We start from the raw sequence: 12,677 nt of genomic DNA, 5'->3' as shown, positions 1-12,677 counted from the left end.
TTTAAATGGAGAAAGTGATACGATAATCAATTTTAAAAATGCATAATTAGTGATAAACTAAATTGTAGTTTATCATGTATTTAACTTGGGTTTAGACACTAGTAGTTATAGGTTCTTCTTCCATTCATTTCCTCCCTCATCGTGCCCGACCGTCAGTGACATCTCTGAAACTCAGTGGCCCTATTTGTTTCCGTTTTCATTTCCATTTTTCACGTTTTTCGAGACTAAAAAATGAAAACGGAAACATAAAGGCCCCGTTCATTTCGCTGATTCGAGTTTAGAATTTGAGTTTTTCTACAGTAAAAAGCTCTCACAAACAATCACATCTAACTTTTTTGCTACAGTAAAAAGCTCTCACATAAAGTCACATCTCAACTCGAATTAAAAACTCGAATCAGCGAACTAAACAGGCTCAAAATGTGTTTGGCCTAAAAAATTTTTAAAAACGAAAACAAAATCGTTTTTGTCTTTTGTGAAAAATTGAAAACGAAAAAAATGTATTTTCATTTTCTCGTTTTCGTTTTCTGAAAATGGATTTCATTTTCTTCTCTCTCTTTTCTGAAACCGTTTTTGTCTTATATAATGATGTTTATTTAATATATTTAATAAAATTATTTATTTAATATATTATATTTAATAATATTATTTATTTTAAATATTATTACATGTTTTCAAAAATTAAACCACCAAACGCACTTTCAGTTTTTTTTAAAATTGAAATCAATCTCTGAATAAAACTACCAAACGCATTTCAAAAATAATTTCAAAATGAAAATAAAAACGTTTTTATTTCTATTTTCATATAGAAAACAAAAACATTTTGAAACCAATTTCAAACGCACCTAATGCTTCCTTTATCACTTAAACCTCTATAGAATTATCTACCATCGCCTAGAGTCTTCTAAGCTTTATTGAATTTGTTATTATTTTATGAATTTTTATATTTTTATTTTTCTTTTGGTGGCATCCTTTTTTTTTTTTTTGGCTTGTGTACCATGAGATTGGGATAAAATAAAAATGAAATTTGTACACCGATGATGGCTGATTGGCTATATCCTCTTACGCATAGAAATTTAGACGAAAACTCGAACACTAAGGCCGTGTTTGAAATTGATTCTGTTTTTGTTTTTCAAGAAAGAAAAAATAAAAACGTTTCTAAAACGGTGTTTGGCGCAATAAAGACAAAAATCAGAAATGAAAATGATTTTTTAGTTTAGTGTAAAATAAGAGAGAAATAAAAAACGATTTTTAGTAGTTTTTCATTTTTTGTTTTCATTTTCTCCTCTCTCGAGCAGAGAGAGAAAGACATTAATAGGTTTTTTTTATACTGAAAATAATATCTTGATAAAACTACTAAACACATTTTCAAAAATAATTTATGTATGAGATTGAAAATGTTTTCATTTTTATTTTCATTCAAAAAATAAAATCATTTTGAAACGAGTTTCAAACACGTCCTAAAATTTATTAGTTTATTCGTATTGATTATTTGGCTGTTATTTTGAGAAAATTAAATTTGATTCAATTATGCTATATTCTAATATGGAAGGGATATAACTAGGAAAAGAAATAAAGTTTCATTTTATCGCTGTGGGCTTTCTATGAAATTACTAAGGGGTTGTTCTTTTAGAGTGTAACTTGAGTGTAGTTTTTGAGTTGAATTTGAGTTATAACTTGAGTTGAAGTTGTAACTTGAATAAAGTTGAATAAAGTTAAAACTTAAAAGAATCGTGAACTTATATAAAGTTAGAACTCGAGTTATTTTTTTTTTAATTTTTTTGGACAAAAGAACATGCCCTAAAACTTTGGACAAAAACTTTGTGATGGGTGGCCAAACGAAAAGGATCAGTGGTACACTCACACTCCTAATCAACATCCACTTGATAAACAAATGTGGCCAGTGCTATCATCGATTCGAAAGTCATATCAGTTCAATCAATACTTGACAGATTAATGAGAGACATAATTTTAAGCTTACAATAAACGATGAAAATTAATCTATAAAAACTTAGTGAAAGCTCTAATAAATCGTCATCGACTTATCATTTAATGGTTTTATACATGTTATCCTTGATTGTACTTTGCAATATTCAAAAAATCATCCCCGAGTTAAAAATAATAAATAATAATAATCTAAATAAAACAAAAATGAGAAGGGAGCTTTTATGGTGTAAATTCACCGGTGAAGCATTGTATTTTTATGTTGGATTAATTTTTTAACAGTTAAATCTGTAACAATAACAATTCTATGTGGCATGTTATAAATTTTTAATATTGATCTATACAGATTTAATTATTAAAAAATTAAGTCTAACGGTTAAAAAAGTAGTATTTTACTTGTGGAGTAAAAATGAGAGTTGCACTGTAGAATTTGCCAAATAAGAATTTATCAAAACCCAATTAGGCTATCAAAACCCACTCTTAGATGAGTAATACTAGAAGCATCAATTCAAATTTTAATTTTTATGTATTTATTAATGAGTATAAATTATTATTTTTTATTAATAAATATAATTTCTTTTATTAATTAACGTAATAATATTTTATATACCTACTAATAAAAAAATAACAATTCAACTGTTACTTAAATAAAAAAAATTTAAATTTAAATTAGTGTTCTTAATATTATTCTCCCCCCACTTTCCTAATTATTGAGTTTCTGACAACTGATAAGCTGTCGTTCTTATCTTTCGAATACACGTATCCTTTCCTAGAAAACACTTTTGGGTACAAACCCTTTTGAACAATCCAGATCCCAACAACTTTGAACTCTGTTCGATCACGTAACAAAAGTTGCCCATTTCAATTTCCCAAACAATCTCGGACCCAAAAGTTTTGGAAACTAGTGGCACAGTATCGAAAGCTGGATTTGCTGTCAGTGGGTGTTGTCGTTTGATGGAAAATTCACAAGACAAGAACAACATCAACACGGAAGGAGATGGCGATGGAAGAAAGGCCACCAATAACACTTCTTCTTCAATGGGTTCTGGAATAGGTAACAACAGATCCTTACTTTTTTTTTCCCTTATTATTACAGGCTTTCCTGATTTCTGGGTTTGTGGGTTTTCTGTCCCTTAATGTTCTTTTGGGTAATTTGGGATTTATATATGTATTAATTGGTTTTGAAAGCTTAATTCTGTGGTCAATGCAATTATTTGTTTCAATTATTACATATTATCTCAGGTGATAAATCAATACAATTGAATGTTTGTGTTGTTGCATAATCTCATACATAGCTACGGTTATGCGGATTAATGTTGTCTCAAATGATTGAATTCCAAGGTTAATCATTTGACCTTCATTGGTCGAAAAGTCGGGTCCTTTTAGTGTGGCTCGAACTCGGTCTTAAGAATTAGTCGTGCTAATTCTTTAGCCAAGACCAAGAGTAATAAGAGGATGACTAAAGAAATGGATTTTAACAAGAACACACAACGTTAGTGGCTCACCTGAGAGCTACGTCCATTTTCAAGTTTCAAGCACTACTACAACTTACTTTGATGAAAATTATAAGAGAAAATAGCAATAGTGATCTATGTTTTCTCCAACCTCTCTCGTTACTTTGAAAAATGGCAACACCCTCTCTATAAAATTGGAACAACCAAATTACAAGTGTGAAACTCTCAAAGTACTCTTAGGCCCCGTTATTTTATGTACCACGCATTTCATTCTTATTTTACTTATCCTTTATCTCTCAATCTCTTTCATTTTAGCTGCTGATGTCTTGTTATGGAAGAGGTGACATGTTTCTTTTGGTGTCATTGTTGTTTCCACTGTTGCTTGGATTCTTTTCGAGCGATCTGGATTATCGTTCTTAACGATCTGTTCAGACGTTTTGCTGATTTTGGTCGTCCTATTATTTCTTCGTGCTAACTACTCTGCTTTTAGAAACAAGTATGGATATTCAACCTTTTTTTATCTCTACTAATTGTTGTTCACAATTTGGTCGTTTTACCATGAATTTCTAATTGTGTTTTCTTTCTTTGAATAGACAACTACACTCATTGCCGGAGCTAGAACTGTCAGAGGAAATGGTTAACAATGTCGCAGCATCGTTTCGTGTGAAAATCAACAATGTGCTGCTTATGGCTCATGATATCGCTCTCGGCAAGGATTTTAGACTTTTTCTTCAAGGTCTATCTATGTTTGTATTACTATTACATATACTACTTCTAAGGCCTTGTTTGGTTGGAGGGATATACAATTGGAAGGAAGAAGAGGTAGATAACCTAGGTGAAGGACATAGAAAGGAAGAGAGATCCTTTTTCTTAGGGTGTTTGGTTAAAATGGAAGATAAGAAATAGAAAAAGCTTCCCCTTTTCCATATAGAAAATCAAGAGTAGGGAAGAAAAATTATTTGCACAATTCCTTTTTTTTACCCATTTAGTTGGTTCGGTTTCCGTCAATAACAATGGGTAGTTACTCCAAAAAGAAAAAAAAAGACGATAATAAAGTAATTTGAAACTATAGCCTGATTAAGTACTCGAAATCGAGGATCAAAATAGAGTTCTTTGCAGGATTTTGAATCCCTTAGCCAATCCATTCCCTCCTCTGATCCTTCTTACCAGCAACTAATGGTCCTAAAATACTTCCATTAATCTTCCCGGGGTTTCTTCCACTTTTCCTCCCTCCCGAACACACTCTAAAAGTCTTGGAAGCATCTCCCTGTTATGCTATTGCCCGAGGGATCAGTCTACCACTATTACTTGCCTGGTGCGTCTAACCGTTTGAGTCGATGAAATATTTAGGTCATTTGGTTTCCCATCTGAAAACTGAGTACTTGGAAAGTAGATTTAGGATGCAAAAATGCATTTGGTAGTATGTGTGAGAGAGTGTTGAAGTGTGGAAGAGGAGAAATTGAAATGGGTATTAGAAGGGAAAACAACATCTTGATGCGGTGGAACAAGATATTCTCCTTTTCTACCTTTACTTTGTAGTAATGGATCTGATTTATTTAGTGTTTTTGAATAAGAGGGAACGAGTATTCTAGTGCCCTCTACTTTCGACTAATTTAAATTCATAAAATTCAATTTGAACATGAACCAAATGAGCTTGTGCTTAAGAAACTGTCCCAGATAATTTTGGTTTTGCAGTTTAGAAGTTACCTAGTTTGAGTGGGAGCTTTGCTATGTTTTGTTTTTGTGGCTGGTATCAAATAACAACTATATAGTGAGACTAAATCCCTGCATGACTAGTGAAGTAATCAGATATATCTCTTTCAGATCTATAATCTAACGTTTTGCTCCCATTAGAATTTTATCTTCATTGGGAATTAGGCCTATGGTTCAGGTGTGGCAAAAGTATCTTACTTTGCTTGGATTAGTAGATTGCATTTGCTGCGTAACAAACTCATTAGTGGGAAATTGCCCTTCTTCTACATTGTGTTGGGCATCAACGGGAATACCACTATAACCAAAAGGATCCATTATAAAAAAATAAGATGAATTTGATAGACACTAGAGAGAGAGCTTTAGAAAAATTATGAGAGAGATTGAGAGAACTTGAAAGAGATTGAGAGAGATTGAGAGAAATTGAGAGAGATTGAGAGGGATTGAGAGAAATTGAAAGAGATTGAGAGAGATTGAGAGAAATTGAGAGAGATTGAGAGGGATTGAGAGAGTTTGAGTGAGAAAAATGTGTGAGGGATGGGGGGTATTTATAGGGAAATTTTGGGGTTAAAAAATGATTTTTTTTCAAAAAAAAACGGGATAAAACGGCTAGTTTTTTTAAATTCGGGTTCGGGCAGTCGGGGGGCAAATCGGGCAATTCGGGCATTTCAGGCAGTTCGGGCAACTCGGGCAACTCGGGTTTTCGGGCCGAATTCAGGTAAAAATTCAAAAAACTAGCCGTTTTCGGGTATTCGGGTAATTCGGGCACCTCGGGCGGGTCGGGCAAGTCGGGCAAGCGGGAAAAATTCGGGCAAAATTCAAAATTCGGGCTTCAGGTCGGGCAATTCGGGCACACCCAATTTTTGGGCAATTTTCGGGTCGGGCAGTTCGGGCTTGGTCGGAAAAATGCAAAAAAATCCCGGCGGACGGCGGTATACGGTGGTTAGACGGCGGCAGGCAAGGGTGGACATGTCAAATCCGGGCTGCCCGAGCCCGAACCCTAATTTCTTGCTTGGACGTGCGGGAATTAGGCCGGCCCGCCCGAGCCCGAAAAAATTCAGGCTTCGGGCGGCCCGCCGACCCGAAGTTCCAGCACTAACTAGAGGTATCAATTCAAATTTTAACTTTTATGTATCAATTAATGTGTATAAATTATTATTTTTTATTAATAAATATAATTTCTTTCATTAATTAACGTGATAATATTTTATATACCTATTAATAAAAAAAATAACAATTCAACTTCTACATCAGTTAATAAAAAAAATTTAAATTTAAATTAGTGTTCTTAATATTATTCTCCCCCCACTTTCCTAAATATTGAGTTTCTGACAACTGATAAGCTGTCGTTCTTATCTTTCGAATACACGTATCCTTTCCTAGAAAACACTTTTGGGTACAAACCCTTTTGAACAATCCAGATCCTAACAACTTTGAACTCTGTTTGATCACGTAACAAAAAGTTGCCTATTTCAATTTCCCAAACAATCTCGGACCCAAAAGTTTTGGAAACTAGTGGCACAGTATCGAAAGCTGGATTTGCTGTTAGTGGGTGTTGTCGTTTGATGGAAAATTCACAAGACAAGAACAACATCAACACGGAAGGAGATGGCGATGGAAGAAAGGCCACCAATAACACTTCTTCTTCAATGGGTTCTGGAATAGGTAACAACAGATCCTTACTTTTTTTTTCCCTTATTATTACAGGCTTTCCTGATTTCTGGGTTTGTGGGTTTTCTGTCCCTTAATGTTCTTTTGGGTAATTTGGGATTTATATATGTATTAATTGGTTTTGAAAGCTTAATTCTGTGGTCAATGCAATTATTTGTTTCAATTATTACATATTATCTCAGGTGATAAATCAATACAATTGAATGTTTGTGTTGTTGCATAATCTCATACATAGCTACGGTTATGCGGATTAATGTTGTCTCAAATGATTGAATTCCAAGGTTAATCATTTGACCTTCATTGGTCGAAAAGTCGGGTCCTTTTAGTGTGGCTCGAACTCGGTCTTAAGAATTAGTCGTGCTAATTCTTTAGCCAAGACCAAGAGTAATAAGAGGATGACTAAAGAAATGGATTTTAACAAGAACACACAACATTAGTGGTTCACCTGAGAGCTACGTCCATTTTCAAGTTTCAAGCACTACTACAACTTACTTTGATGAAAATTATAAGAGACAATAGCAATAGTGATCTATGTTTTCTCCAACCTCTCTCGTTACTTTGAAAAATGGCACCCTCTATATAAATAAAATTGGAACAACCAAATTACAAGTGTGAAACTCTCAAAGTACTCTTAGGCCCCGTTATTTTATGTACCACGCATTTCATTCTTATTTTACTTATCCTTTATCTCTCAATCTCTTTCATTTTAGCTGCTGATGTCTTGTTATGGAAGAGGTGACATGTTTCTTTTGGTGTCATTGTTGTTTCCACTGTTGCTTGGATTCTTTTCGAGCGATCTGGATTATCGTTCTTAACGATCTGTTCAGACGTTTTGCTGATTTTGGTCGTCCTATTATTTCTTCGTGCTAACTACTCTGCTTTTAGAAACAAGTATGGATATTCAACCTTTTTTTATCTCTACTAATTGTTGTTCACAATTTGGTCGTTTTACCATGAATTTCTAATTGTGTTTTCTTTCTTTGAATAGACAACTACACTCATTGCCGGAGCTAGAACTGTCAGAGGAAATGGTTAACAATGCCGCAGCATCGTTTCGTGTGAAAATCAACAATGTGCTGCTTATGGCTCATGATATCGCTCTCGGCAAGGATTTTAGACTTTTCTTCAAGGTCTATCTATGTTTGTATTACTATTACATATACTACTTCTAAGGCCTTGTTTGGTCGGAGGGATATACAATAGGAAGGAAGAAGAGGTAGATAACCTAGGTGAAGGACATAGAAAGGAAGAGAGATCCTTTTTCTTAGGGTGTTTGGTTAACATGGAAGATAAGAAATAGAAAAAGCTTCCCCTTTTCCATATAGAAAATCAAGAGTAGGGAAGAAAAATTATTTGCACAATTCCTTTTTTTTACCCATTTAGTTGGTTCGGTTTCTGTCAATAACAATGGGTAGTTACTCCAAAAAGAAAAAAAAAGACGATAATAAAGTAATTTGAAACTATAGCCTGATTAAGTACTTGAAATCGAGGATCAAAATAGAGTTCTTTGCAGGATTTTGAATCCCTTAGCCAATCCATTCCCTCCTCTGATCCTTCTTACCAGCAACTAATGGTCCTAAAATACTTCCATTAATCTTCCCGGGGTTTCTTCCACTTTTCCTCCCTCCCGAACACACTCTAAAAGTCTTGGAAGCATCTCCCTGTTATGCTATTGCCCGAGGGATCAGTCTACCACTATTACTTGCCTGGTGCGTCTAACCGTTTGAGTCGATGAAATATTTAGGTCATTTGGTTTCCCATCTGAAAACTGAGTACTTGGAAAGTAGATTTAGGATGCAAAAATGCATTTGGTAGTATGTGTGAGAGAGTGTTGAAGTGTGGAAGAGGAGAAATTGAAATGGGTATTAGAAGGGAAAACAACATCTTGATGCGGTGGAACAAGATATTCTCCTTTTCTACCTTTACTTTGTAGTAATGGATCTGATTTATTTAGTGTTTTTGAATAAGAGGGAACGAGTATTCTAGTGCCCTCTACTTTCGACTAATTTAAATTCATAAAATTCAATTTGAACATGAACCAAATGAGCTTGTGCTTAAGAAACTGTCCCAGATAATTTTGGTTTTGCAGTTTAGAAGTTACCTAGTTTGAGTGGGAGCTTTGCTATGTTTTGTTTTTGTGGCTGGTATCAAATAACAACTATATAGTGAGACTAAATCCCTGCATGACTAGTGAAGTAATCAGATATATCTCTTTCAGATCTATAATCTAACGTTTTGCTCCCATTAGAATTTTATCTTCATTGGGAATTAGGCCTATGGTTCAGGTGTGGCAAAAGTATCTTACTTTTTTTTTTCTTTTTTCTTTTTTTCTTTGCACAGGTGGTGGTCTATTTGTGGCTCTTGTCAGTCATTGGCAGCTTCTTCTCTTTCTTTCGAATTTTTTATCTTGGCATGCATATCATCCTTTCCATTGACTTTCATCTGAATATATGTGTGGCGACATTATGTATGTTCTTCCTGTTTATGTTTTCCCATTTGAAATTGATTTTTTTTTTGTTGATGAAATTGATTTTCTTAACATTCCCATTTGGGTTCGATACTAAAATTTATATTTTTGCCTATTTTAATGGCGACAGGAACCATCTTATTGATCACAATACCGTCCTTGTACAACAAATATGATGAACCTGTGGATAGGTATTATGGGATGATCCAAAAACAGTTCTCTAAGCACTACAAAATAGTGGATGAGAGTGTCTTCAGCAGACTGCCACGCAATTTGTCCAAGGATAAAGATTCATAGTTCTTATCATTTAGATGCATTATAGAGCTGTGCAGCGGCAGAGTTTGATAATTGAGATGTCATCTGGACATCTTCTCTTGCCTGCTTATACTATTGGATTATTTTCTATTCTGCAATAGAAATGCCTCGTCAGTGCTATTTGCAAACCATCGTTAAGATCAAGCGGTTACAAACGCGATTAAGGGGTTTGTTACTCAGAAGTAGCGATGGCTATGACTTGATCCAAAACCATGAGATTTTAAAGAAGTAATTTTTCCCCAACGGAGGTTACCTTGTCGTTGTCTACATATCATGTATTCCACAGTAAGTAAATTAAAGAAGTGTTTTTAGCTCAATTCTTTTTGTTACCATAATTATTAGATCCCTTCTCTCCCATTTCACATCTCGGAATGTACCATTTCTATACAGCGGTTGAGAGGAAAGGTTCCTTTCATCAGGTTACTACCGAGAACAAATCCAATAGACGGGTGAGGATTTGAGGATTTAAGCTCGTTATAATATCACCATGATGTCGGCTAACACGTGGACGAAACAACAAGCACTCATTCTTAATTTGTATCACATACCAAAAGCATCGTAAACTTTTCACGTCAAGCATATCACAAGAAGGTTTTACAAACGGTTGTATATAATTCAAACAAAGTTATAAGACATCACTTGATCCACAGGAAGGAAAAACTTGGCAGAAACTCCGACTCAAACAACGTTGGTAGCTGAAAGACATCTTATGCTTCATCAACTAGTTCCACATTTGATTTTCATAGGCTTCTGATTCGATACATGAACAGTTCTGCATACATACAAACACACACTAATAGGACGTTCAATATATTTGCGAACTAGCAGATGATGAGGCATATCAAGCCTGGAGCAATTCATTTGCCTTGTTCAACCAAACACTATAGATGTCTTCTTGGAAAAGAACGAAGTGCACCTGCGAACAGCATCATATAAACTCTTTTAACTTTCAAAAAGATTTCTACCGCTCATCGGAGATGAATCACTTTATTCAATTTCTGTGTTTGTTTTAAGAACAAGACTGACACTGTAGAATTAGACTATCAAGAGAAATCCAAATAAATGTCCTTAATGAGGCTCATATCAAGAAACCAACATACAAAAAGAAAATACCTCTTTAATGCCATTTGCAAACTCTTTAATAGTCGATATAGCTACTGTGGAAGCTTCATCATAGGGGTATCTGAAAGTACAATCAACAATCGGAAGACACGGTGAATTAACATATTCACTTTAAGCAAATACTTAAACGAGCTAGTTGTAGATTGTACGATCCGAAATCGATTCTGTTTTACTTTTATTATAATTCCTTGTCATATGTAGCTGTTGTTGATTGCATGAAACTTACCCATAGACACCACAAGATATGGCTGGAAATGCAATATATTGGATGTTGTTCTCCTTGGCAATCTTCAAGCTGTTTCTGTAATCAAATTGTGCACAAAAAACATGGATTCATTTAGGAGCCAAAGATTTACCTAATAGAAAACCAGTAAAAGCAATAAACGCCATTCCTACCTGTACGTGTTTCTCAGAGCGGCTTCAGCAGTACTCCTTCCATTGTAGATGGGTCCAACGGTGAAAACCACATGAGCAACGGGCAACCTAAAACCTCTGTGCAAGTTTACTACAACATGTTAATATTATAACATCTGCTTTAGGACAAAAACACAAAATAATAGCATAAATTAGGAGCAAAAGAAGAGGAGTAAAAGATGTTTGTTTACGGGGTAATCCTAGCTTCTCCGGTGGGGCAGCGAACTCCGGGACTAACTTCTGGAACACCATAACATGCTTGCAGAAGATCTGGTCCAGCAGCCCTGTGTATGGCTAGAACAAATAAAAAGATATTAAATTCACCAAAAGCTATATTAAGTTCATATATAATTTTAATTTGCAGTAAGAAAATTATGGTGAAATTACCTCCGTCTGCGCCGCCACCTCCAAGCATTCGCTCATTTGCCGGATTAACCTATCCGCCGAAAATATTCCATTATCGAAATGCCAAATCGGAGTACAGATAAAGGATCCCTATTACCTTTTCCTCGACAAGTACAATAATATGTACCGCAAAATTAAGGTTAACAATAGCTATAAATATCTTTTGATTTACAAAAGATAACAACATATAAGAGTGATTTTCAAGATTATGTTTTCTATCTGTTTATTGTTAAAGGTAAATAGGTCTAACACATTACATGCACTATTTCCAAAAAGGTATAAAGCAGTTCAAAATGACTTTAACACGCTTATCAAGTAAGGGATTTCCTCCCGAAGACTCGAAAACCATAGAAATACCAACTCTTTAGCGACCTTCTATTTTCCTAGCATTTCTCGGCAAACAAACAGAGAGCTAAGAGAGCAGAAACTAAGCCAAAATCCAATAATCTGGAAAATCGCCGATGTGCGATGAAATTAAGAAGGGGAAAAGGAAAAGAGAGGAGGTACTGACTATGGCGTCGGTGGAGCCGTCGACGAACCACTTGGTGATGTCTCCTCTCTGGATGACGAGAGAAGAGGTGGACGACAGAGGGAAGCGCACCACTCCGCCTGATGATGCCCTAGAAGAAGCATCCATGGAAGCTCTGAGAAAACGATGACTGCTCACGAGTCTTCTTCTGAGATGGTTTGTTGGGAGTTGCGTGGAGTCCAGAGCCGTTGTTCTCAGCAATCGAGAGCACCCTCTGCTAAAAATACTAGTCATCGAACGACACGCTTACTTACCACGACTACTACTACGCAACAGTACACCACTACTGTCATTCCTCATAGTCAAAGTAATCGAGTTGAGGAGACGTTGATGAATTGATTAGAACTGAGATTAAAATTATTTTTAATTTTTGCGTATTTTTTATAAAAAAAATATTATAATAAATTATAAATTATAATTTAAATTACGAATCTCTTTACTAAATACATCTTAAAATTAGAGTTTTTTTATAATAAATTTTTTTAAAAAATAATCACATTTAATTTTTTAATTATAATAAAAATTTTTTAACTCAAATTAAAATTTTAAATAATAAATAACCTTAAAAAATCTACTTAGCTGGGACTGGGTGAGTGGTTCCCATGGCACGTGTGTTTCAAAAAGTTGGGCCTGAGAGAGCCGGTATAGG

The 12,677-nt window shown here is 34.8% G+C and overlaps 2 protein-coding genes and 1 pseudogene across 2 annotated transcripts; 2 read left to right on the top strand and 1 right to left on the bottom strand.

The window, feature by feature from the left end:
- The first annotated feature begins 2,895 nt into the window (after window positions 1-2,895).
- LOC21394491 lies at window positions 2,896-6,853 on the top strand (annotated as a pseudogene).
- Window positions 6,854-7,470: 617 nt separating this feature from the next.
- On the top strand, window positions 7,471-9,540 carry LOC112092938 (reticulon-like protein B16; the record flags this gene model as incomplete). Its single annotated transcript, XM_024170279.1, is given in 4 exon segments — window positions 7,471-7,667; window positions 7,765-7,906; window positions 9,117-9,186; window positions 9,374-9,540. Coding segments are annotated over 4 exon segments (576 nt in total), but the record flags the coding sequence as incomplete, so codon positions are not given.
- An 859-nt stretch (window positions 9,541-10,399) lies between these two features.
- LOC112092931 (macro domain-containing protein VPA0103-like) lies at window positions 10,400-12,262 on the bottom strand. Its single transcript, XM_024170256.1, has 7 exons — window positions 12,011-12,262; window positions 11,482-11,530; window positions 11,286-11,388; window positions 11,077-11,172; window positions 10,907-10,981; window positions 10,672-10,741; window positions 10,400-10,474 (listed from the first exon to the last, which is right to left on the bottom strand). Exons 1-7 carry the CDS (start codon window positions 12,260-12,262, stop codon window positions 10,400-10,402), a joined length of 720 nt encoding a protein of 239 aa, XP_024026024.1.
- Between the last annotated feature and the right edge of the window lie 415 nt (window positions 12,263-12,677).

This window comes from Morus notabilis, unplaced genomic scaffold, assembly GCF_000414095.1.
Source record: "Morus notabilis unplaced genomic scaffold, ASM41409v2 Scaffold813, whole genome shotgun sequence".
Classification (NCBI taxonomy): Eukaryota; Viridiplantae; Streptophyta; class Magnoliopsida; order Rosales; family Moraceae; genus Morus; species Morus notabilis.
The sequence above is the reverse complement of the archived record's forward strand: the minus strand, read 5'-3'. Positions and strand labels throughout refer to the sequence as shown.

What these genes read in the sequence shown, in the direction of transcription:
- LOC112092931 (XM_024170256.1), bottom strand. Translation starts at nt 12,262, where the DNA reads ATGACTAGTATTTTTAGCAGAGGGTGCTCTCGATTGCTGAGAACAACG. An exon ending in GCTCTGAGAAACACGTACAG is followed by an intron (nt 10,982 to 11,076) that starts GTAGGAATGGCG and finishes ATTTGATTACAG; the next exon opens with AAACAGCTTGAAGATTGCCA. An exon ending in TTGCAAATGGCATTAAAGAG is followed by an intron (nt 10,475 to 10,671) that starts GTATTTTCTTTT and finishes TGCTGTTCGCAG; the next exon opens with GTGCACTTCGTTCTTTTCCA.